At 50.8% G+C, this 21,044-nt stretch overlaps 7 protein-coding genes across 7 annotated transcripts; 3 read left to right on the top strand and 4 right to left on the bottom strand.

Moving 5' to 3' along the window:
* Positions 1 to 4,109: 4,109 nt before the first annotated feature.
* A1O9_09353 (uncharacterized protein) lies at positions 4,110 to 5,468 on the bottom strand (the record flags this gene model as incomplete). Its single annotated transcript, XM_013402046.1, has 1 exon — positions 4,110 to 5,468. The coding sequence occupies one exon, from the start codon at positions 5,466 to 5,468 to the stop codon at positions 4,110 to 4,112; it is 1,359 nt and encodes a 452-aa protein (XP_013257500.1).
* A 463-nt stretch (positions 5,469 to 5,931) lies between these two features.
* Positions 5,932 to 8,304, top strand: A1O9_09354 (uncharacterized protein; the record flags this gene model as incomplete). Its single annotated transcript, XM_013402047.1, has 1 exon — positions 5,932 to 8,304. One exon carries the CDS (start codon positions 5,932 to 5,934, stop codon positions 8,302 to 8,304), a length of 2,373 nt encoding a protein of 790 aa, XP_013257501.1.
* Positions 8,305 to 9,680: 1,376 nt separating this feature from the next.
* On the bottom strand, positions 9,681 to 11,255 carry A1O9_09355 (signal recognition particle protein; the record flags this gene model as incomplete). Its single annotated transcript, XM_013402048.1, has 1 exon — positions 9,681 to 11,255. One exon carries the CDS (start codon positions 11,253 to 11,255, stop codon positions 9,681 to 9,683), a length of 1,575 nt encoding a protein of 524 aa, XP_013257502.1.
* Positions 11,256 to 11,582: 327 nt separating this feature from the next.
* On the top strand, positions 11,583 to 12,449 carry A1O9_09356 (uncharacterized protein; the record flags this gene model as incomplete). The annotated part of the gene is made up of 1 exon (XM_013402049.1): positions 11,583 to 12,449. One exon carries the CDS (start codon positions 11,583 to 11,585, stop codon positions 12,447 to 12,449), a length of 867 nt encoding a protein of 288 aa, XP_013257503.1.
* Positions 12,450 to 12,701: 252 nt separating this feature from the next.
* A1O9_09357 (uncharacterized protein) lies at positions 12,702 to 13,500 on the bottom strand (the record flags this gene model as incomplete). Its single annotated transcript, XM_013402050.1, has 3 exons — positions 12,702 to 12,943; positions 13,030 to 13,136; positions 13,202 to 13,500. The coding sequence occupies 3 exons, from the start codon at positions 13,498 to 13,500 to the stop codon at positions 12,702 to 12,704; spliced, it is 648 nt and encodes a 215-aa protein (XP_013257504.1).
* A 638-nt stretch (positions 13,501 to 14,138) lies between these two features.
* On the bottom strand, positions 14,139 to 16,872 carry A1O9_09358 (uncharacterized protein; the record flags this gene model as incomplete). The annotated part of the gene is made up of 8 exons (XM_013402051.1): positions 14,139 to 14,588; positions 14,656 to 15,229; positions 15,285 to 15,621; positions 15,722 to 15,951; positions 16,006 to 16,244; positions 16,299 to 16,418; positions 16,484 to 16,676; positions 16,748 to 16,872. The coding sequence occupies 8 exons, from the start codon at positions 16,870 to 16,872 to the stop codon at positions 14,139 to 14,141; spliced, it is 2,268 nt and encodes a 755-aa protein (XP_013257505.1).
* A 1,909-nt stretch (positions 16,873 to 18,781) lies between these two features.
* On the top strand, positions 18,782 to 20,601 carry A1O9_09359 (uncharacterized protein; the record flags this gene model as incomplete). The annotated part of the gene is made up of 6 exons (XM_013402052.1): positions 18,782 to 19,275; positions 19,326 to 19,476; positions 19,526 to 19,749; positions 19,816 to 19,912; positions 19,977 to 20,186; positions 20,287 to 20,601. The coding sequence occupies 6 exons, from the start codon at positions 18,782 to 18,784 to the stop codon at positions 20,599 to 20,601; spliced, it is 1,491 nt and encodes a 496-aa protein (XP_013257506.1).
* Positions 20,602 to 21,044: the final 443 nt, after the last annotated feature.

Genomic DNA, 21,044 nt, shown 5'->3' on the forward strand with positions numbered 1-21,044 from the left:
CAGATTCTCGCCGTCGTTCCAAGTCCGTCTGTTTGCCATCGGAGGTAACACTGCCGTGGATTTTAACGACAGGTAGTTTCTCAGATAACGAAGGAATAGCCTATATCGAAAAGAAGGCCAGGAGTCGTGCTTTACCGCGCGGTTTGAAAGGAAACAGTAGAGTGAGAGGAAGAAGAGATCCCAGGAACTCATAGCGTCAAGTAAATTCACATGTCATGACCGCCAAGATGTTCAAAGTGAGGAAAAGCTGATTTTAGTCTACCGCTTCACTTGCGGGTAACAAGAACGCCTCGTCCCAACTGCGAGGAGACATTGCTCATGTTCTGTGCTATGGAGTAAAGATACCTTCTATCAATAAATATTATTGTAATAGTATTCCGGGATGCTAAAAGGGCCAAAAGCCGCACAGTGATATACATCCAATGTTATATCATGATCAACGCGAGCGAGTGATTACGACAAATATATGAGAGGGAGAGAACATTTCAACTTGGTACATTTGCTGTTGAGGTTGGAAAAGGGGCAAGATTTTTGCCGACTTTTACCCGACAGCCTCGTCTAGTCACTGTTCAGGAATTCGAAAAAGCAGTCTCCTGATCCATCTCATGCCAAGATTCGCTATCTAGTTACGAGGTTGCTCTATATAACACGGAGTACAGACAACCTCTTGGTCGTGCTGTGGGATACTCTGACCAAAAATCGAGTTGGGAGGTGTGATTGACTGGTGCAGGGGATTCGTTGCCCAGGCAGAACCAGGTTGGCGCTCCGCACATTTGGCCAGTGGCCATCTTTTCGAAATCATCTCTCCACCTCGCAATCGGGCCTGCATAATGGATGAGCTTTGTTTCCCACGCATCTGGTCACAATGCTACTTCATCCTTTTCAGTCTAAATGGATTCTTCTATCGCTTGCACTTCACCGCCCAAACAGTCGACCCTGCAATACATCGTGTGAAGCATGAATATTCATCACGCAGCAATGCAGCAACGCAGCAACGCTGCGGAACGATGTGAGTCTCGGAGACTTGCAGACGCCTTTCAATGGTCGGGCTCATCACGAATTGTGTCCCGGTGACGTATCATTCCAGTAATCCAACTTTGCAAGAGCCAGAACCTCTACCGTCTCTGTCAGCCATCGTCGGTTCCAGCTACTCATTCCTAGTGATACCTTTTCAAGATGCAAAGAACAGCAACAAACCTTTCCCGGCTTCCTCGATTCCTAGCACAGTTCTGAATGATTGACTAGATCAGAGGAGGACTTTGCACCAAGTCCCCCTTGTACCAGAGTCACTGAAAATGACGTCTGAAACCAATGACCAAGTCTGTGCTCAGCTAAGGGCAGCACTTTTGGTTGCACTGGGTCACAAGGTTGGATCTTGCATCATTTTGATAGCATGGGAAGAGCTAACGGATCCAAGATCACCAAGGCAATACAACACAATCTTGTTCTACCTGATCGTAGGATATGGCAGACCAGAATGCCCTGATGAGATTCAAGCCTTGCTACAACAATTCAATGAACGCGCCGTCAAGCTTGTCGGCAAGATCAACACCAATATCCTGAATATGAAACGGGAAGCAGCATCCGGAGCTTCTTTCTCAACTGTGAACTCCTTTTTGTGAATTGCTTTTGCCGTTGGTAAGCCCGCTAATGAAGTGCCAAGGCCATCGCCTCGCGCGCCAGCAATACGAATAGTGAGGACACCGACCTAGACTACATGCCTGTTCGGTCGCTCTGGTACAAAACGAAAACCAACTTTGCAACCACCATGCAGAAAGTAAGTCTCCAGGCGAGTCGTTCTAACTTCCGATGATGACGACGAGGGTGACGATAACATCTCACCTCAAACTCTGAATCCCGATATTCGATTTCGGAGGCAAAGCAACGTCTGTATCGATATCACTGCGCTTGAATGGGCTTCTTCTCCTGCTAGACTCAAGAGAAGATCGATATTGAAGTCCGTCGAAAGCTCTGCACCCTTCGAGCGAGACGTCTTTGAGATCCAATCTTCACCCGAATTCATTTCCAGTCCTGTTGGTGCCGACATATAGCCCTCGTGCGCTGAAAAGGCAAAGAACCGCAGATCAAGAACTCAAATCAGGCATTCATTATCCACGTCACCAGAAGCTCTAGGGGAGAAATCTCGAGGTAGTCGTAGATCGTCCGAGTCACAACACCACACGAATAGCAGCACCTTTCCGCCTGTGCCACTACTTAGCCTATCACAACCTGACCAAGACGCACCGCAGTCTGAAATACAGCCGATTGCCTCATCTTTTCGACATTGTGGATCAAATCAATCATCATACATTTTAGCAGAGGACATCCCTTTGATTTCATCTCCAGTCCTTGACAAGTCCTGGATCCTTCAACCCACCAGGTCCCAGGAGGCTCAGGCCTACGATGAGCATTGCAGAATCAGTCAAGTCACCAGCCATCCTGAAAGCATACCACAGCGGACAGGCTATGGCCGACAAAGTATTTCCCTCTTTGCACTGGGATGCTTCTATGAGCGGCGTAGCTCTGGGGAACTCTCCACTCGAAATTGGTCGACCCGGCATCGGGAGCGCTCTTGTACCATGGGCGCCGAGAACCAACCCTATCAAAGATCGCTATATCACCCACTAGAAAACGAATCAGGAAGCGATAACGACTTAGCTCGAAAATACTCCAAGAAAAGGCATTGCTCGAGCAGATTTATAGGGCAAGAATGTTGGAAGCCTTTCATAGGAAAAATCAAAAAAGTCCTGGATATCGTCACTCCCCTGTTGCAACCTCCAGCTCCTGTGCCCCCTGATCTGAGAAAAACCTGCTGGATGTTACAGCCGATCAAACGTTCAGTACCGAAGTGCAAAATAGTACTTCCCAGAAGACGAAGAGCAAGTACAGGATACCAGACGCGATTGGAAACGTCATCTTTCCATCGGGACACCTGTCAAACGAATCAGTCTCCCAGGAAAGACACGAATCAAACGGGAAAGGAAAAGGCTACGATTAGAAAGCATACCTATTCAACGAACTAAACCTCGAGCTCTCACCAGTTCACTTCCATCACGTCTTCATAAAAGAGGCAAGGGAATGTCCTCTCAACCGAGTCTCCGTGAGCAAGCACTGGCAGCCACGCGCAGGGGTAAACAGGTGCGCGCTCCTGCTCACTCATCAGACTTTATGATCTGGAAGGTTGTGATGGCTGATATCGTCCCTGGATGTAGTGATACTTTCATAAATGAGGATAAGATGAAAACTCCGCATCTGGCAATAATCAATCATGAGACCAATTCTCAGGGAACGTTGGGACTGACTTCCACGCTTGGCAGGCCTCATTGGATCCCCGTCTCGCAACACGCACCACCACAGCAAACCCTTATCCCAGAGACAGCAAAGCTTCCGCCTAGATCGGGCTTAGGCTTTGCAGCGGTTCAAGCCAGAGATCGGCAAGAGAACGGTGGCTTTCGATCAAGCGATCTAACATTTAGCTAGCGCATGATGGGTGCGCGTGAACAATCTATCCAAGCAGCACGAGCCAGTGGCATCCCTCCAGAGCCCACAGCCACAACATCATTCCATAAGCGCAAAACCAACAGAGCTCCTCCATCTCTTCAACACCAAGGAGAGCCTGAGAGGGTCACCCTGGATGAGCATCGGCACATGCAAGGGAACAACCGCTGGTGTCGGCGTTCTTGGTCACGCCATTCGCGGAGCCCTTCTGGCGAGTCGAGCTATGTACTTTGGGGTGGCATTGTAGCGCGTACGACATGGAATGACGATCACAGAACAATGTTCAATAGTGATTCTGAGCTCGAAATCATTGACGTTCCAAGACCATCTCGCTGGAGGAGACCGCTACCCGCGAATCGTTGGAGAGGGAGGTATAAAAAGGAAGAATATTGTGCCATTTGAAGGGGTTTCTAGTGTTGATTTCTCTGCTCGTATTTCAAGTTCTTCTCTTGAACAGCATTCTAACGTTCTCGACTCACACCGACCAAACCGCCATCTTTGAGCATATTCCTCGGGCATCCAAAACATCTAGTTGTTCAATATACGAAACTAAAAAGACCAGAACCTACATCTTCCATATCCTATGTCATCTAATTCTTGTGAGACACAGGTCACAGATTCGCCTGCCTGCGCGCCTTTAGAAATTTATATGCGTAGTACGCCATACCGGCTGTAGCAAATGTGCGATAAACGAGGAATACTGCAATTGCGACGTTGACCCTTTCGTAATATCCCGCTAGCATTCTCCCCAAAGCATGGTTAGGGTCCGGGCCTACGCCCAAGCCGCCGATCCCGACGCGGTGCTTATCTAAAGATTCGCGACGTGCGAGGCGGATGGGCTCTGCCTCGGAGACGGTGGGTACGGTGTCATCGGTGGACACGACAGGAACGGCTTCCGTAGTGGAGTCGATGGCTGTCTGGTTGGGCCAGGAGCCAGACGATAATGGCTCGGCGGTGTTCCTCCTTAGATTCCGTGTGAAAAGATAGACTAAGAAACGCAGGTCCGGGACGGTGAAGGTTGGGTACTTCCATAGCTGGACTGCGTTGTATGGCGGCAGCTGGTCCAGGAAGTCAGCCAGGACACCCAGAGTGAGGCCCCAGAGGAGAATCGGTTGCTGGAAAGCCAGCGACTTGGACGACTCGGGGACACCGTATGGTGCTTGAGCCCAGCCAGAGACTGTGCCATAGTTGTCCCCACCCTCGGTCGGAATAAAGCCAGCGATCGAGGAGGCATAGACTGACTCCGATGGCACGAGTTTTACGGCGCTAAACATCATCTTCCCCATCGTGGCGCGGAGGATTTTGTGGATAACAGGCCCGACATGCTTGGCCATGCGACTTGAAATGTCTACGAACTCTCGCGTGCGAAGAGTGGTCGAGAGTAATCCTCGGAGCGGGACCCAGTGCACGGCTGCCACTTCGGTTGGCTGCGGTTGTAGGGCTGCTACTGTTTTCCCAGTGAGGAGGAAGATGTATGGGCATAGTACCATGAGGGTATCTTTCCCCCACGTCGTTGTGACCAGTCTCTCAGGTAGGTTGCCTGCGCGGAGGCAGTCCACCGTATCTAGGTCCAGACCTATCTCTTCCCTGGTCTCACGTATCGCAGCGGCCAGGTCGTCTGCATCTTCTGGGTCCCTCTTTCCCCCAGGCAGAGCAGTGTGGCCGGACCATCTGTCACCAGGGCGGCCGGCGCGCTTGATGAAGAGTAGTTCCGGGTCTCCTTCCTGGACCCAGTCTTGGGAGAAGAACTCCTCGATAGTGGAAGGGGGTGAGGAAGGTGTGCTGACGTTTATAACCGAGCCATTGGCGGGGGGGACCGGCTGAAACGCAGGCCGGACTCGGATAATGGCGGCGACACTGGCTCGCTTCTTGCAGCCTTCTGGGGTGGGCACCGAAGGATAAGGATTCTCACTTAATCGAGTTAGGACGGGCTGTAGAGCCTTGAGTATGGCTCTGGACTCATCCGACATGCTTGCGACCTACCCTTGGCTTTATATTTGGACCCCTGTACGGAGTAACCTGGGTGGTGGTGGAGGTGCAGGTGGTGAGGCAACACCAGGCGGGCCGACAACTATTTTATATCTTGGGGGTGCCGAGGCTGGCAGAATTGGGGAAACGTACGAGGCTGTGACCGCCTTGGCACGTGATTAACCGGAATAAAGATATTGCGTGTTCCCCCGGAGCGCTAAGCTAGCCGAAGTTTAGCCAAAGCACGAGGAAACAATGGCAGGCATGATTGGTTGCTGGGGGAAGTCTCAATGCTTCCCCTCCAGGCTCGTTGCTCATGCTTCTGCCCACCAACCACCAAGCTGTCGGGGTTTTCACTTGCTTCTTGCATAACTTGATCATTGAGTATTTCTTCCTGAGCTGTGCATGGTTTGAACAGTGCTGACTACCTGACCGTCGTTATACCTCTGCCTCCTATCAGCCAGTATGCGTTTTGGCAAGACCCTCTCCGACTCTGTTTACCCGCCATGGAAAGATAAATACCTACAATACGACAAGATTAAGAAGCTGCTGCGTGAGGATGAAACATCTCCACAAGGCCGTGGTGGTGAGAGCAGCTGGACGGAGCAGGACGAAGAGAACTTTGTCCACGAACTCACCGTCACTCAACTGGAAAAGGTCCACCAGCACCAGGTGGACACCTTCAATGCTCTGAGAGATCGAGCTGCCGCATGTGAGGCCATGCTTCCCAATCCGGAGGATGAGGCTGCCAAAAAGTCCGAGGACGACGAGAAGGCCATTGCAAAGGACATGTTGAAAGAGCTGGATGGTATCTCCAAGGAACTCAATGAGCTTAGGAAGTTTAGCCGTGTCAACTATACCGGCTTCCTCAAGGCTGCGAAGAAGCACGATAGAAGAAGAGGATTGAAATACAGAGTACGACCAATACTCCAAGTTAGGCTGGCTCAGACACCTTTCAACCAAGAAGACTATTCTCCGCTCCTCTTTCGACTCTCTACCATGTATTCCTGGGCCCGTCAAAAGCTCGGTGAAGAGGATGCAGACACTAAGGAATCTGAGGCCGACATCCGTTCCAAAGATTCGTACAAGGCATACAAGTATTGGGTGCATGTAGACAATCTCCTGGAAGTGAAGACCTATATTCTCCGTCGTCTACCAGTTCTCGTCTACAATCCTCAATCAATGAAAGTCGCCGATGGAGCTCAGAAGGATCCAAGCCTCACTTCGATCTACTTTGACAACCAAAGCTTTGATCTTTACCAAGGTAAAGTTGATAAGGGTACTGCTGGCGATTCTGTTCGCCTGAGGTGGACTGGTCAGCTTGGCGATAAGCCCGAGATTGTACTAGAGAAGAAGACCGTTGGGGAAGATAACGAGAGTCGGGACATCCGCTTGACTCTCAAGGAGAAGTATATTGAGCCATTTCTCAAAGGCGAATACAAGCTGGAGAAACAAATTCAAAAGCTGGAAGACAGACTTGGACCAGATGCCGAAGAGGTCACGACATTCAAGGCCAATGTGGAAGAAATCCAATCTTTTATCAAAGATAAAGACCTGGAACCTGTCCTCCGAGCCAGCTATACTCGAACAGCTTTCCAAATACCTGGTGATGACCGAATTCGGATCTCCCTGGATACCGACCTGGCCTTCATCCGTGAGGATGCTCTTGACTCGGACCGCCCTTGCCGTGATCCTGAAGACTGGCACAGATCGGATATCGATAAACAAGAACTCGAATATCCCTTCTCTTCAATCAAGAAAGGCGAAATCAGCAGGTTTGAGCATGCTGTTCTGGAGATCAAGGTCAAGGAATCTAAGTATACTAGAAACAATACCTGGCTACAAGACCTGATGAGTTCTCACCTAGTGAAGGAAGAGAAAAAATTCTCCAAGTTTGTCCACGGCATTGCACTTCTCTTTGAGGACTATGTCAATAGTTTCCCATTCTGGCTTAGCGATCTTGAGACCGACATTCGAAGAGACCCTGTCACTGCATTCCGTGAAGAACAAGTCCGCGAAGCCAAACAAGCAGAGGATGAAATGGCGGTGGGCAGTTTCCTGGCGGCATCAAGGTTGTCTGCCTCCATGAAAGGCAAAGTTGGATCTCCTTCAAGACCAGCAGAACGCAGAATTTCAAGCCAATTCTCGCAGTCTGTTCAATCTCTTGCACGGCCTAGACCTGCTGATCAGCTGCGAGCAACTGCTGAGGAGCCTGACTCAGACGATGATGGCATTCAAGGTAACCGTCAAGTAGATGGCGGGGACTCTTCTGGAGGAGGTCTCCGATCGTTCCTACCCGCCTTCTCCAATTCTCGTTATGCTCGTCGGCATCGACAAGGTACCGCCTGGAAAGACGCGCCGTTACCTCCTGGCGTGAAGGACCCAGGCCACTGGATCAAGGATCAAGGACCGCTCAAAATTGAGGCAAAAGTGTGGCTCGCCAATCAGCGGACCTTTATCAAATGGCAGCATATTGCGGTTCTCCTAGCCTCGCTTTCACTCGGCTTGTACAACGCTGCGGGCGTAGATAACAACATCGCCCGTATTTTGTCGCTGGTATACACTGCATTCGCCATTTTCGCGGCTTTATGGGGTTGGGGGATCTACATGTGGCGAAGCAGGCTAATTACGGAGCGAAGTGGCAAGGATTTCGATAATGCGATCGGTCCCTTTGTTGTTTCTGTTGGTTTAGCTTGTGCGTTGGTCTTGAACTTTGCTTTCAAGTACAACGCTGCGATGGCTAGCCTTCCAGGAAATTCGACGACTTCGGTGTTGACGGGAAAATTGGCGGCAAACGACATGTCTCACGACCCCGAATTATTTGTACCAGAACTCTAGGGTGGGGTTTCGAGTATACATCTCACCGGACAATAGGTCATACTGATGATCGTTGCGGTGATGAAGGCAAGGGAGGTATAGGAGGAAGTATGTATTAGCTAATCTAATCGCATCCAGATATTGCTACGATCACTGGTCTAAAATTCAAGATTGAGTTGTAGAATCCAGTGCAGCATGGAGTTTAGAAAATGATTGACCGTCGTTGCCTCTCGTGTCTGAAAGGGTTTTATTCATTCGTAGGAATACTCATAGTCATCTTGAGTAGGGTTGACAGTAGCTGACGGTGAGGACTTGATCAGTCTCGAGACTCGACAAGTACATGTACATCCTGGCCATCAACACAGCCTAACTTAGCTAAGTAGACGCTGCTATCGATTGATATCAATATCTAGAGCCATATGTGACTCGACACTACATCGCCCGGTGGGGACCATATCGTGGCTCTGGCAGCATTCCATAGTCGCCCGTGCTTCTCGACGACATTGATACGTGTGAGAGTGTGTGGGTTGTGTGGAGGGACAGTATGACCTGTATGACTAGCCAGTGTCACGAGGCGAGGCGTGAGCGAAACGTTCTGCGCAATGATCGAAGTCCTCGTAGAGCTCGCTTGCGGCTCCATTGGTAATATCCAGTAAAGTCAGGCTCTAGTCAAGGGCGTCGATTCGCGCTGGTCCCTCACTGATGACCTACAGTGCCAGCTCAGGTTCGGCGCCCTACAGGCTGCAACAACTTCCAGTAAGGGTAGTGACAAAAACACAAGATTCACTGCCTCATGCTTTCCCCCTCCCCTGTAACCCCTTTACCGAGGGGGGGCCCTCCCAAAATGGACACATTAATATATTCCGGTCTCGGAAATACCGCCAACATCCGTCGGAAGCGTTGCTTCCAGGACATCCTGTGTATGGCGGATTGTTACCTTCAGTGGTTGGTTGGTGGGCCCGCTTGAATAGATGCTTAAGTTTGAGGGTTGTCAGCATCATATTCCGGATGTGATGAGCATCTGAAAAAATGGCCGGTATGATCCGGCGGTTCGAACCACCGGGAAGCCTATCAATCATCGTTTTTGCTTTTGCTTTTTGCACAGTTCGTGCTTTTCTCATCCTTTTATTTAAGCGTGTGATGATGATGAGTGAGTACTATAACTGTGAAGCGAAGTGGAGGCTTGGCGAGGCTGTGATATGAATTCACTTCCTGACAGGTACAGGATCTTGGGCTCATGGGACGTGTGGCCTTATGGATATGATGCTGGTATTTGTGGGTATCGTGATTCTGCTCAAGTAGTATGGCAGGGCAAATCTTTGGCTTGCGTACTAGTAGTCCGCTCATTCGAGATCGAGGGCCAAGGCAATCAAGTCTGTCAATCGACGTGTCCTTCATCACCTTCCACGTCCGCGTCCACCGCCAGCTCCACCACCAAACATATTGCCCATCTGGCTCATCATGGCATTCATATCCATGCCGCCCATATTCGGCATCCCACCACCCATGAGTTCCAGCATTTTGCCCATATCTCCACCAGGCATGCCACCTCTCCCGGCGCCTCCCATAGAAGCCATACGTTTCTGCATCGCCGCGAGCTGCTGCTGTCTGTTCCCGCCGCCGAGCATATTCTGCGCTCGTTGCATGTTTTTCTTGTTCTGGCCCATATTCTTCGCCAGACCGGACATCACCTTGTGCTGCGTGAGGAGCTCTTCGACCTCGCGCACAGATGTCCCCGAGCCGCATGCGATCCGCACCATCCGCGATGGTTCTGAGAGGAAGATTTTGCCGTCGGAGTCGAGCTCTTTGGACGTCATGCTGTCGAAGATGTAGACCATCCGCTTTAACTTCGCAGTCCCGTCTTCGTCTGACATGCCCGCCATCATGTTCCCTAAGGCTGGGATCATACCGGCTACTTTGGACAGTGGACCCATCTTCATGATGTTCGTGATCTGTTCTTTCATGTCTCGCACTGTGAAGATACCCTCCGCCAAATGCTTTTGTGTCTCTTTCATCCCCGCGGAGTCTCTTGTCACCGACTGGATGTGTTCGATCAGACCGGTCATGTCCCCGTAGCCCAGGAGTTTAGAGATAAACGGTTTGGGAGCGAATCTTTCCAGATCCATCATGTGTTCACCAGTACCCAGGAAGATGATTGGAGTATGTGTAGCGGCGACGGCGGAGATAGCGCCACCTCCTGCGGCGCCACCGTCTGTCTTGGTGATAATGATGGCGCCAAAGTCCGCCGTTGATTTGAAAGCGGAAGATTGTGCCTCTGCGGCTTGACCTATGGTTCCGTCGAGGACCATGATGGTTTGATCGGGTTTGATAGCATTTTGGACCTGTACCATTTCCGCAAATAGATCCTCCTCCTGTTTATGTCGTCCAGAAGTATCAACAATAATAATTTCGAACTTCTCCTTCTTGAACCTAGCCACACCCTCGGCAGCAACCACAGAAGGATCCGTCTGTGTCAGAGAGCCGTAGTATGGTATCTTGGCCTTGGTGGCATTCTGCTTCAACTGGTCGTAGGCTCCTGCTCGAAAAGTATCGGCACAGACGAGGCATGCCTTGAAGCCACGCTGGGCATAGTATCTGGCCAATTTGGTACACGAAGTTGTCTTTCCTGCACCCTGCAGGCCAACGAACATGATGACATTCGACTTCCCTTTCTTCGGCTTGTAGGGTTCGGCGTGAGGATCGACTAACTGCACCAGATGGTCAAACACAGCTTGTTGGATTAATCGCTTCTTCGCATTCGAACTGGTATGTGCCGGGAGGTCTTTGAAGTTGACGGCGCTCTGTATTGACTTTCTCAAGTTCTTCACTAGGCGCACATTGACATCGGCTGATAACAGCGCCGAACATATCTCTTTGATCATAGAATCAAACGCCTTCTCGTCGAGGTTGGGCTCACGGTTGAGGTTGGATACGGCGGCATTGATACGCCGGCCAAGGTCGGAGAGAACCATCTTGCACTGAGTCTGAAGTGGAAGAGCAAGATATCTAGGCCTACGAGAAATAGGTTCTCGCTGGGGTTTGTGGGATAGGGAAGGATGATCGTAGAAAGGCAGATGCAGGCCCTCCCTCAGGTTGGAATTCGTGGTCTCCGTGGCCTGCAGTGCGGAAACTGACTTGTCGATGAAAGTGGGGGAGTTTGTCCGAGGTTCTTCCGATCACATCCAGAATTTCTTCCCCAAGTCTTGACCGTTTCCTGCAAATCCATAATCATATGAATTATAATGTTTTGAAGAGCCAAGCGCCCCGACGTCGACCGACACCACACACCATTCACCGAAATGGCCCCTCTTTCCCAGAAGAAAAGAAAGCTTCAAGATGGCATGCGTGGAAAAACAGACCGACCTAAGAAGAGGTTCCGCAAGCAGAAAGCATATCACAGTTCTTCCGAGGATTCAGACGACCCAGAAAATGGTTTCGCGGCTGTCAATCTCGATGAATCGGGCGACGAGACACCACAGAAGGCGGCAGTGAAGAAACCCCAAAAATCACTCAAGACGAAACAGCTCGACGAGCAATCACCCGCCTCCGAAAGCGGAAACGAAAACGAACAAGAGTCTCGTGCAGATGCAATGGCACAAGCAGACGCAGAGGAGGGTGAAGATGAGGCGGACGAGGAAGACGAGGAGGAAGTCAGCACCACAAGACGCAAGAGCACAACGAAACGCAACGACCCCGAAGCCTTCTCAACCTCGATCGCGAAGATCCTCTCCACGAAACTCTCCCAGGCCGCCCGCAAAGACCCAGTCCTCTCGCGCAGCCGCGACGCAGCCGAAACCAGTACATCGTTAGCGAACGAACGGCTGGAGAGGAAAGCGAAAGCGAAGCTTCGCGCTGAGAAGAGAGAAGAACTCGAGCGCGGCAGGGTCAGGGACGTGCTGGGGTTGAGTTCAGGACAGGCGGGTGAGGTGGCCGAGGAGGAGAAGAAACTGCGCAAGATCGCGCAGCGCGGTGTCGTCAAGCTGTTCAACGCCGTGCGAGCCGCCCAGGTGCAGGGCGAACAGGCTGCGAAGGAGGAGCGGAAAAAAGGAACGATCGGGGTGGAAAATCGGCAGGAGAAGGTCAACGAGATCAGCAAGCAGGGATTTCTGGACTTGATAGGTGGTCGAGGAAACAACGCGAGCGCTGCTACCCCTGTGCAGTCGTAGTAGTAGTAGTAGTGATTCTCTAAATCCTGGCGTTGACCACAGCCTCGCTGTATTTACTATTGGAGGAAGTGCGGATGTCCCACATTGATTCCAGCTTTGCATCGATGAGCATGAGATCGTCCCAGTTACTGTTGGTACAAATCCGTATATGCTTTCTTTCCAAGTCCAAGTACCACCTCCATGATGATGATGATGATGATGATGATGATGATGATGATAATATACAATCCTCTCCTCTGGTGCATCTACTCGTCAACTTTTCTCAAAGTCCGAGGCTTGCATGTTCCTGGTCATCTTGGGTAATTTGACCACCAACCCGTCTAACTCCTTGGACATCAGGACCTGGCATCCCAGCCGTGAGGTCTCTGTGAGCCCGAATGCAAGGTCTAGCATGTCATTCTCGTCGTCGGAGGGTTCCTCCATCTTCTCGAACATTTCGTCGTTCTCGACTATCACATGGCAGGTCGAGCAGGCGCAGGAGCCGCCGCATGCGCCTAGCAACAAAAGGATCGCGTTAGCTGGGTCGTTCATTGAACTCTCCCGGTTCATTTGAGTAGATGCCCCTTGTCCCCCAACTTACCCTCCATTTCCAGGTCGTTTGCCTGTGCAATATCCAGAAGGTTATCGCCCTCGGACACTTCAAACTCATGCCGATCTCCATCCTTGTCAATAAAGGTAACATGCAACCTATACCAAACAGTCAGAGCTCATTCGAGTTCGTCTCTCAGCAACGGAGTCCCGCGATTGCATACTCTTCACCCGGCTTCGGCGGGTCGATATGACCATGCATTTGTGAAGGTGTAGTTGTGAACCGCCTCCTCCCCAACTCCAGCATTCGGATCTGAGTCCGGATCTGGTCTCTTTTGAACTCCAGTTCTGCGCGATCATGGGTTCGTCGACATCGCCATACCGGTGCCGCCGCCGCCGCCGCCGCAACGTGGATCTGGCGGCTACCTAGTCGGCTTGTGAGCAACTGCGACTCGAGTTGGAGGAATCTGGAGAAGTGGGAGGTGCCTGCGACCAGATTTCGAGCTCCGCTCCACCCCGACATCGTTCTCTCTTCAACTCTTCACCCCGGTGGATGAGAGGAGGCTGCGCTGAGGATCCGTCGTATTTAGGTTGGCGAAGACGATGTGCTTGACTCAGTGCAGAAAAGTTGAACTGAGGGTAGGGAAATCAAAAGACCGAACCCGAGTAGCAGTGACGCAGTTTGGTTCATCATGATTAGATCAAGTCATCAAGTCATTTCACTTCGGTACACGGCTTCTGCCAGCAGTTTCGTGCTGCCTGGCTTGGCACGGTCACGTAACGGATGTTATTTACACTTCTATTTACGGCTATCGGCATTTACTACATAGCTCTCTCTTCTTCCAGGACGCGCATATTACTTATTAATGCAGCTGGCTTCTCTTCTCATTGTGTCTTTCTCTGATCTCGGTCATTCATATTCCACAACCCAGAGTATCTGGCTGACAGGCTGCGGGGCTTGTCACCGTTGCCGCCTCTCGACGAGTTTGGCACTTGTTGTATGCAAAATGGCTCTAACTTCAAAACCTATTTCAAGGAGGTGAGCGTATCATTGATCGTCCCAAGATCATATGAAGACCTCCCCGAGGCGCGCGCAAGAGCCATTTGGACACTCAAATCGGAGTTACCTCTGGAGCCTGAGCAATCAGCACCCTTTTGTTTTCAAGCAAGTCCTTCCCAGGCTTGCCGAAACAGAAGCATAGGCTCAAAACCAGTCAATTGATCATTGCCGGCTGCTGCAAATGGCATGTTCCACCAGTCGTCATTCCAGTCGTCATAAGACTCCAGCGTTTCCAGGCTCAGGTTGTTCGTCAGCACGCATGTTGTCATGGGCTGGGAATCAAGCGGGATGCCGGTGCTGAAGTCCAGGGGCTCCATTCGCGGAAGGGGATGGATCCTTGATTGAACATGGTTTAACACTTTATCTTCACCTCCGAGGCTCGAATTACCCTGCTCCTGAGATGGCAGAAACGGGTCGGTTGTTCGAAGGTGCGCCCTTGCATGATTGCGCTCGTTTGGAGCCGATGACGACCCGAGGGACTGTGCTGCTTCAGGATGCCGGCTAATAAGCTGAGCAGATGCTCCTTTTAAGGCTGCTGACAGCTTCTCGAACTAACAACCTAGTTAGATCGGACATGGTCCGCGGATCACAATCATGGTAGGAAAAAGGATCACTTACTGGTCGACGGAGGACGTTCCAAAACCTGCTCGAAGCATCCAACGTGTCGACAAACATTTCAACTGTCGGTAATGTACTAGAAGCCTCTCCTAGCTCCGGAATAAATGCTATAGGATTTCTGCCTTCGCGAGAGATTTCAAAGGATAGAAGGACCGTGCCGCAAATGAATGCACAGTAGCCCAGTAGAGAACTGAGATATGTCACATCGACGCGGCCACCGAGATAGTCTTTGAGTATTCCTCCAAATAGCCAAGCATGCCGAACAGCTGCCTTTGCGCTAGACTGCACAATAGTGATGTCGACTGAAGGATCCATTTGTGAACCCGAGAACAGTGGCACAAGTGTTGAGTATAAGGTGATTTGCGAGAGATGGTACAGACCGTCGAAAAACAGGAGTTGGTGAGTAAGCCCGAATGCATGTTCGGATACCAGCAAATCCATTAGTTGTTTTCGGTGAGCGAGAGAGACAGTCGCATACGTTGTTGTTGCGAGTTCGGACAACCCACGGGTTTCTTGCACCTTTCTCGAAGTATCATAATTTGCACCATCTCTAACAGAAAGCTGGACTTTAGCCCTGGGACAAATTGTCAGTGGGGAAATCCAGCTATGACGTCCAGTAGCCAACTCACCAAACGCCCACCATTTTCATCATGGCTGCAGCAACAGGGGGCTCTTCTCTGTCATGGTCTCCGTAAATCTTCGACGCTATCCAGTCAGCGTCCATATAGTCAGTGAGTTTGATGTGCAGCCCGGTGGTCGTATTCGATATAGACGCTGGCAGCGGTACCCGAGCGATTTCTGACCATGAATGTCGCACGTAGGGTTCTGGGGACGCTACTATGCACATTGATGCCCAACAGGCCCAGAAGCATCTCCGCTTGAGTTCAGCCTCGAGTGAGAGATCTTCTGCAGACCCATCTCGATTACCTCCATATTGCATGATACAGCAACAGCGATAGGCCAGAGCTGGGGTCAAAGCAACAAAGGTTAGACATAGGCTTCAGATGATAGCTCAGAGGTCGCGAGGTCAGAGACTAAGAAAGGGCCATTGAAAAGGCCATCTTACCCAGAGAAAGGTCGCCACATCTTGACAATCCAGTTCCATACCAATATGGAACCAGCACCTCCAGCGCTTGAACTACCGACAGACTTGGATCCGGAATCGCCAACGCCATTGCCTCACTGGAGGCGGCTTTAGCCCAACTCAAACTTCGCTTATGGAAGACTCTCAAAGCGTCAAGCTCTGAAAATCGCGTCGGCCCAAAATGCTGCTCTTCGTGATTTGGTGCAAGAAACCTAGGCCTGAAGTCAGGGACATTTCCAGTTGACCGAGGAGGGGTAGATTACAACGCGGCTGTGCCAAAGATTGCTTTGAGCAGGTATGAGGGAACCTGGCCTTCGACATATTCGGAGAAGAGTTTTGGCTTCCAAAACAGGAGCGAAGCATTGTATATGCGGGCGAAGTAAATTTCAAGTAGAGCAAGCCCAGCTGCAAGGGGCGGTAACGAGGATTCCTCACAAGCTGCTCTCGGATCGCTCTGCTTAATCTCCTCTCGGTTCTCAGCTTTTCGAAGCTGCGATGCATATGACTATGAAGAGCCACGGTCAGTACTTCAAGGTCTCCCATCGGCATTCCAACTTACATCTGTCGGGATAGATGCCTGACGCATTAAGTGAACTTGATCATCCTGCAACAAAGAGCCCGCTGAAGACTCGCGCTGATTGGCAGGATCTAGAACCGACGTTGTAGCGTGTCTGACTCCCTAATCGATCGAACTGTCGTGGTTGCTAGCGATTGTCACGGCATGGTCTCGAGGCAGGATCGTACTCCTGGGGAGGGTTGCTTCTGCTGCAGAATTTGGCTCCCTGTCGCCTGCAGAATGTAGCGGACGTTGATTGTGCACCCCAGTTTGGCGAGGGTGCGACTTTGCCTTCCTTCGCTTGTTGAGCGGAGGGTACTCGCATCTGGCACGCTGTTTCGTGCATCGTTGACAACTGGGACGTTCATGGCTACATCGCAGCTGGAAGCACTAGAATCAGCACATTCCAAGCCCAGGCCAATCTGTGCAGGCTTACCTTTTGGTTCCGGCACCTTTGACAAGCGATTCGGGATGTCTGAGATTGAGACGGAGACGGAGATTGAGACTTCTGCACCCCCTGTGAAGTTCCCGTGAGTGATCGGACTGCTTCCTTTCGCGCTATCGGAGTATTTGGCATCTTGAAATACTGTGCTAGCATGTTCCTTCCGCCCCGAATCACCGAAGCCAATTGCGGGGGAGGAAAGTGTGGGCGAACGTCAACCGGCACAGTGATCGAGCAATCAAGGTCAAGCAACAGCTGGACACACCAGCTGTCTCTCTCCGCTCCTCCCTCTTCTGTGTCCGGTCAATCATGTTCTACGTTCATGCCGCCGCAACGAGCCTGCAAGGCTGAACATGCATTGCCTGGGCCCTCCATAGCCTGGTCTCATTGCGGTGCATGTCAGCAGCGAATCGGCACGAAATAGGATAGGCCTCATATTCTAAGAGGGCCATCCCTGTGGTCGACGTCTTAGTGATGAAAGGAGGCGGACTCACAGCATCAAGTACGGAGTACTCCATCATCGTACCAGAATGAAGCCCAGTGCTTGGTTGTAGATTGCCGACCAAATCTACATGGCCTCCCATTTCGGAATATGGGAATACTGATTTTCTGTTCTTATGGTGCGGCATTGAAGCCTATCACAAACTCTAATCTACATGCCCTAGCGTGTGATTTTGTTTTCATCCGTGAGAGCCATCAAGCTTCCTGGGGCGGCATCCGATGGAGGAATAGAAGTGGTCGGTGAGTTCGACTCTTAACAAGTTCTCAAGGCCATGCTGTTTGTACTGCACACAGCACTCTCGCGATAATTACAAACAGCCATTCCAAGTCTTGCTTGGGAACAGGATATGACCACATGGTCCGCACATGCCGGTTTCCTTGCAATTGACCAACCTTGTCTTGTCACGGACTCGTCGCGTGCCATCGTGCCTGGCCTGTTCTGCGGAATAAGCCCCACAAAGCCTTTGACATGGTGGATACAGCCAGTTCCCCTCGACGGATGTAAGATGCCCAGGCGTCCAGCCTATCACGGCAGAATGATCTAGACTCTTGGGGGCATGTTGATGGTGTACTATACTCGATATGCCCACCTTGGCACAACACGGCCTCAAAAATTTCACCGAGCCTAGAATAAGCGAACCTAAGACAACAACGTCGAGTAACCGGCTAGAAATGTGCCTGCCACCACGCATGTTGGAAATTTCTGAGAGTCCATTGGATTGATGAGTATAAAGCTCGGAGACTTCTTTTTGCTGAAAAGCTCAATGTCGAGGTCGATGCTGGGTAAGTAGTTACAGCTTGGGTAAAAGCACTGAAGACATGGGCTTATGGACACAGGAGAATTGGCCGCAGCAAAAGGTCTTGAGAATCTTCCCGTCAACCATACAAACTTCCAGTAAATGAGCGACGCGCTAGCGATGCCCTGGCCCTTTCGAGAACGATAAATGGCTTTAGGATCAGTAATGCAAAACAATTCCTTTCCGCGCCGTCCAATAGTTCTGGATGATGTGAAAGATCTGGGGAAGGCAAATCATCCCGCCCTCCATCTGTGAAGGCGGCTGGGGTGGTTTGATAGCTTACACGTGGAGCCGTGGGAACTATCCCTTGGACTGGAATTATCGGTAACTGCACCTTGACGGATTTCCCGGATCCGTTGAAGATGGTCGTAACCGACATTTTGGCCTCCGTGTGTCGTTTAAACCAGTATTCTACCCAGCAACCGCAGCGGAATTAGGGATTCATGCTGAATCATCTCAAAAGACCAAGCAGCGCCGAGAATGCCAAGGCCTGTGTGTAGTTTGTGTAAACCGGCTCGTCTATTGCGATTGGGCGAATCGGTCCGAACCACCGCTCTCGGCATCCGAATTCGACTTAGTCTTAATGTTCATCTCCATGGGGTCCTCCTTGGGTGGTACTGGGGTGGTATTCGCTAACATGGTATATCTTCTCGTCTGAATCCACAAGCTTGAAACAATTGCATGCCAGGCGCCCCTTTCATTACGAAACCTTAAACTTCTATACATCTCGCCGCACAACACTCAACATGACTTCGAAAGAAGTGTCGATCGATGTCGACCCAGAGTCAGATAGTCAAAATGGTGTCCAGCATCTAGAAGCACAACACGCGGACATTGTGGTGGACGAACACTTGTCTAAAAAGATTGCCCGCAAATATGACTTGCATCTCTTGATATTCTTCACTCTGATCAACCTTTTCTGCTTTATCGATCGAGTCAATATCGGCAATGTCAGGCTCCTCGGACTTGCGGAGGATCTCGACCTCAATGTCGGCCTAAGGTTCAATATCGCTCTTATGTGCATGTTTGTGCCATACTGCGTTGTCGAACTTCCGGCGAATATCCTGTGCAAACGTATCGGAGGCCACATCTGGATTCCATTCTTGGTCTCCGCTTTCGCAATCATCACCGTTTTGACCTCTGTCGTGCAAAATCGAGGTGGGCTTTATGCCGCCAGGTTTTTTCTCGGTCTCGTCGAGGGCGGTGTCTCACCGGGTCTTATCTGGTTGCTTTCTCAATTGTAAGCACATTAAACCTCCTTCGCTGAATATGTTACTGACTTCCTTCTAGCTACAAACGACAAGAGCTTGGGCTCCGGACCAACATCTACGTCTCTGCCGCTTCCGCTAGTGGTGCATTTGGTGGCCTCCTAGCTATTGGTTTGAGCAAGATACCAGACTGGGGACTCATCCATAGGTGGCGAAACGTATACTTCTTTGAGGTGGGTATCCAACTCTTGGCTATTGTTGCCTTACTTATCTCTATCCTAGGGTCTCATCTCCTTAGCCATCGGTGGAGCCTCCTGGGTCTTGATCCCACGAGGTCCAGAGACCGCCAAGTTCCTCACGGAAGAGGAAAAGAAGACCGCCGTGAACCGACTTTTAGTTGATTCTGCTGGCACGGCAGAACTCGGGAAAACAAGCCTTAAACACATTGTCCAGGCTTTGAAAAGCCCTCACGTACTTGGCTGTGCGTTCGGGTTCTATCTAACAAAGTGAGTGGCCCATCTTCGGCATCTATCGCTTTCCACGGATAACGGGATTAATGGCAACCAAAACAGTACTGTTGCGCAATCAGTTGCGGTCTTCGTGCCATCTATCATCCGAGGAATGGGGTATTCCAATGAGACTGCACAGCTGCTATCCGTGGGGCCATATGTAAGTTCTCGGGTGTAACCAACGAGTGAGTCATGAATCTGTCATACTGATGCTATCTTGCAAGGCTGTGGCTTGTATTATCTCGGTCATTGCAGGCTACCTCTCGGATAAATATAAGGATCGATCGATGGTGATCATCATCGGCGCTCCCGTCTCCATTGTCGGCTTTTTCATGCTCGAGTTCCTGCCCAACAGCAAGCCTGCCGCTAAATACGGTGCACTATACCTCGCATCAACTGGATATTATGCCTTCTACCCCATGTACATTACCTGGGTAAGTGAGGAAGAAAAGCCCCCTTCGTACTCAAAAGTCCATATCCCACACAAAAGGCTCTTTCGCAGACTAGATAACTGACAATGCTTCGCTCCCACAGGCTGCAAACAACTGCGCGACGGGAACAGTGCGCGCAGCAGGCGTAGGCCTCGTCTTCACACTGGGCAGCTTGGCCGGCGTATGCGCACCGTGGATCTATCTTCCCTCAGACGCACCAGGCTACCGGACAGGACACGCCGTGCTCCTGTCCTTCCTTCTCGGAACGTTTTGCACCGCGATTATCCTTCGCTTCTATTGCAAATGGGAAAACCGCCAGAAGGACCTAGGCAAGCGCGACCACCTTCTAGTTGGTTTGACCCCTCTCGAGGAGCAGGACTTGAGTTCTAAACATCCTGCTTTCCGCTATATGCTTTAGTTTAGCTTTGCTAAGCCGCTTGGCCAAGAAAGCACTTCGGTTGCGTTATCACTCGGGCGGGAGCCATGTTACTTCGCAGCTGATATATATCACGTCGAGTAAAAGGAAGAATAAGTAGTTGCTTAATATGGAATTTTCGCCGGCTATGCACTGATTCGATTTCCATATCCGCCCCCCCCCCCTTCATACAATGCATTTTAGCCCTTTAGAGCACTACCAAAGCACCGATCTGAGCTATTATGGAGTCCTATAAAAAGCAAAATGCCGGTACAAGTCTCCCCTTTCGGTATTTAGCTCGACCAGCCTCCTAGATCCCATGGTAGAAGCCGAAGTGAGGCGATCTGTACCACTGCACGCGCGCGACCAGCACAAGGTCCCAGCCATCATCATCACCATCATCATCACCATCATCATCACCATCATCATCACCATCATCATCACCA

This window comes from Exophiala aquamarina (assembly GCF_000709125.1).
Source record: "Exophiala aquamarina CBS 119918 chromosome Unknown aczIA-supercont1.9, whole genome shotgun sequence".
In the NCBI taxonomy this organism is placed as follows: domain Eukaryota; kingdom Fungi; phylum Ascomycota; class Eurotiomycetes; order Chaetothyriales; family Herpotrichiellaceae; genus Exophiala; species Exophiala aquamarina.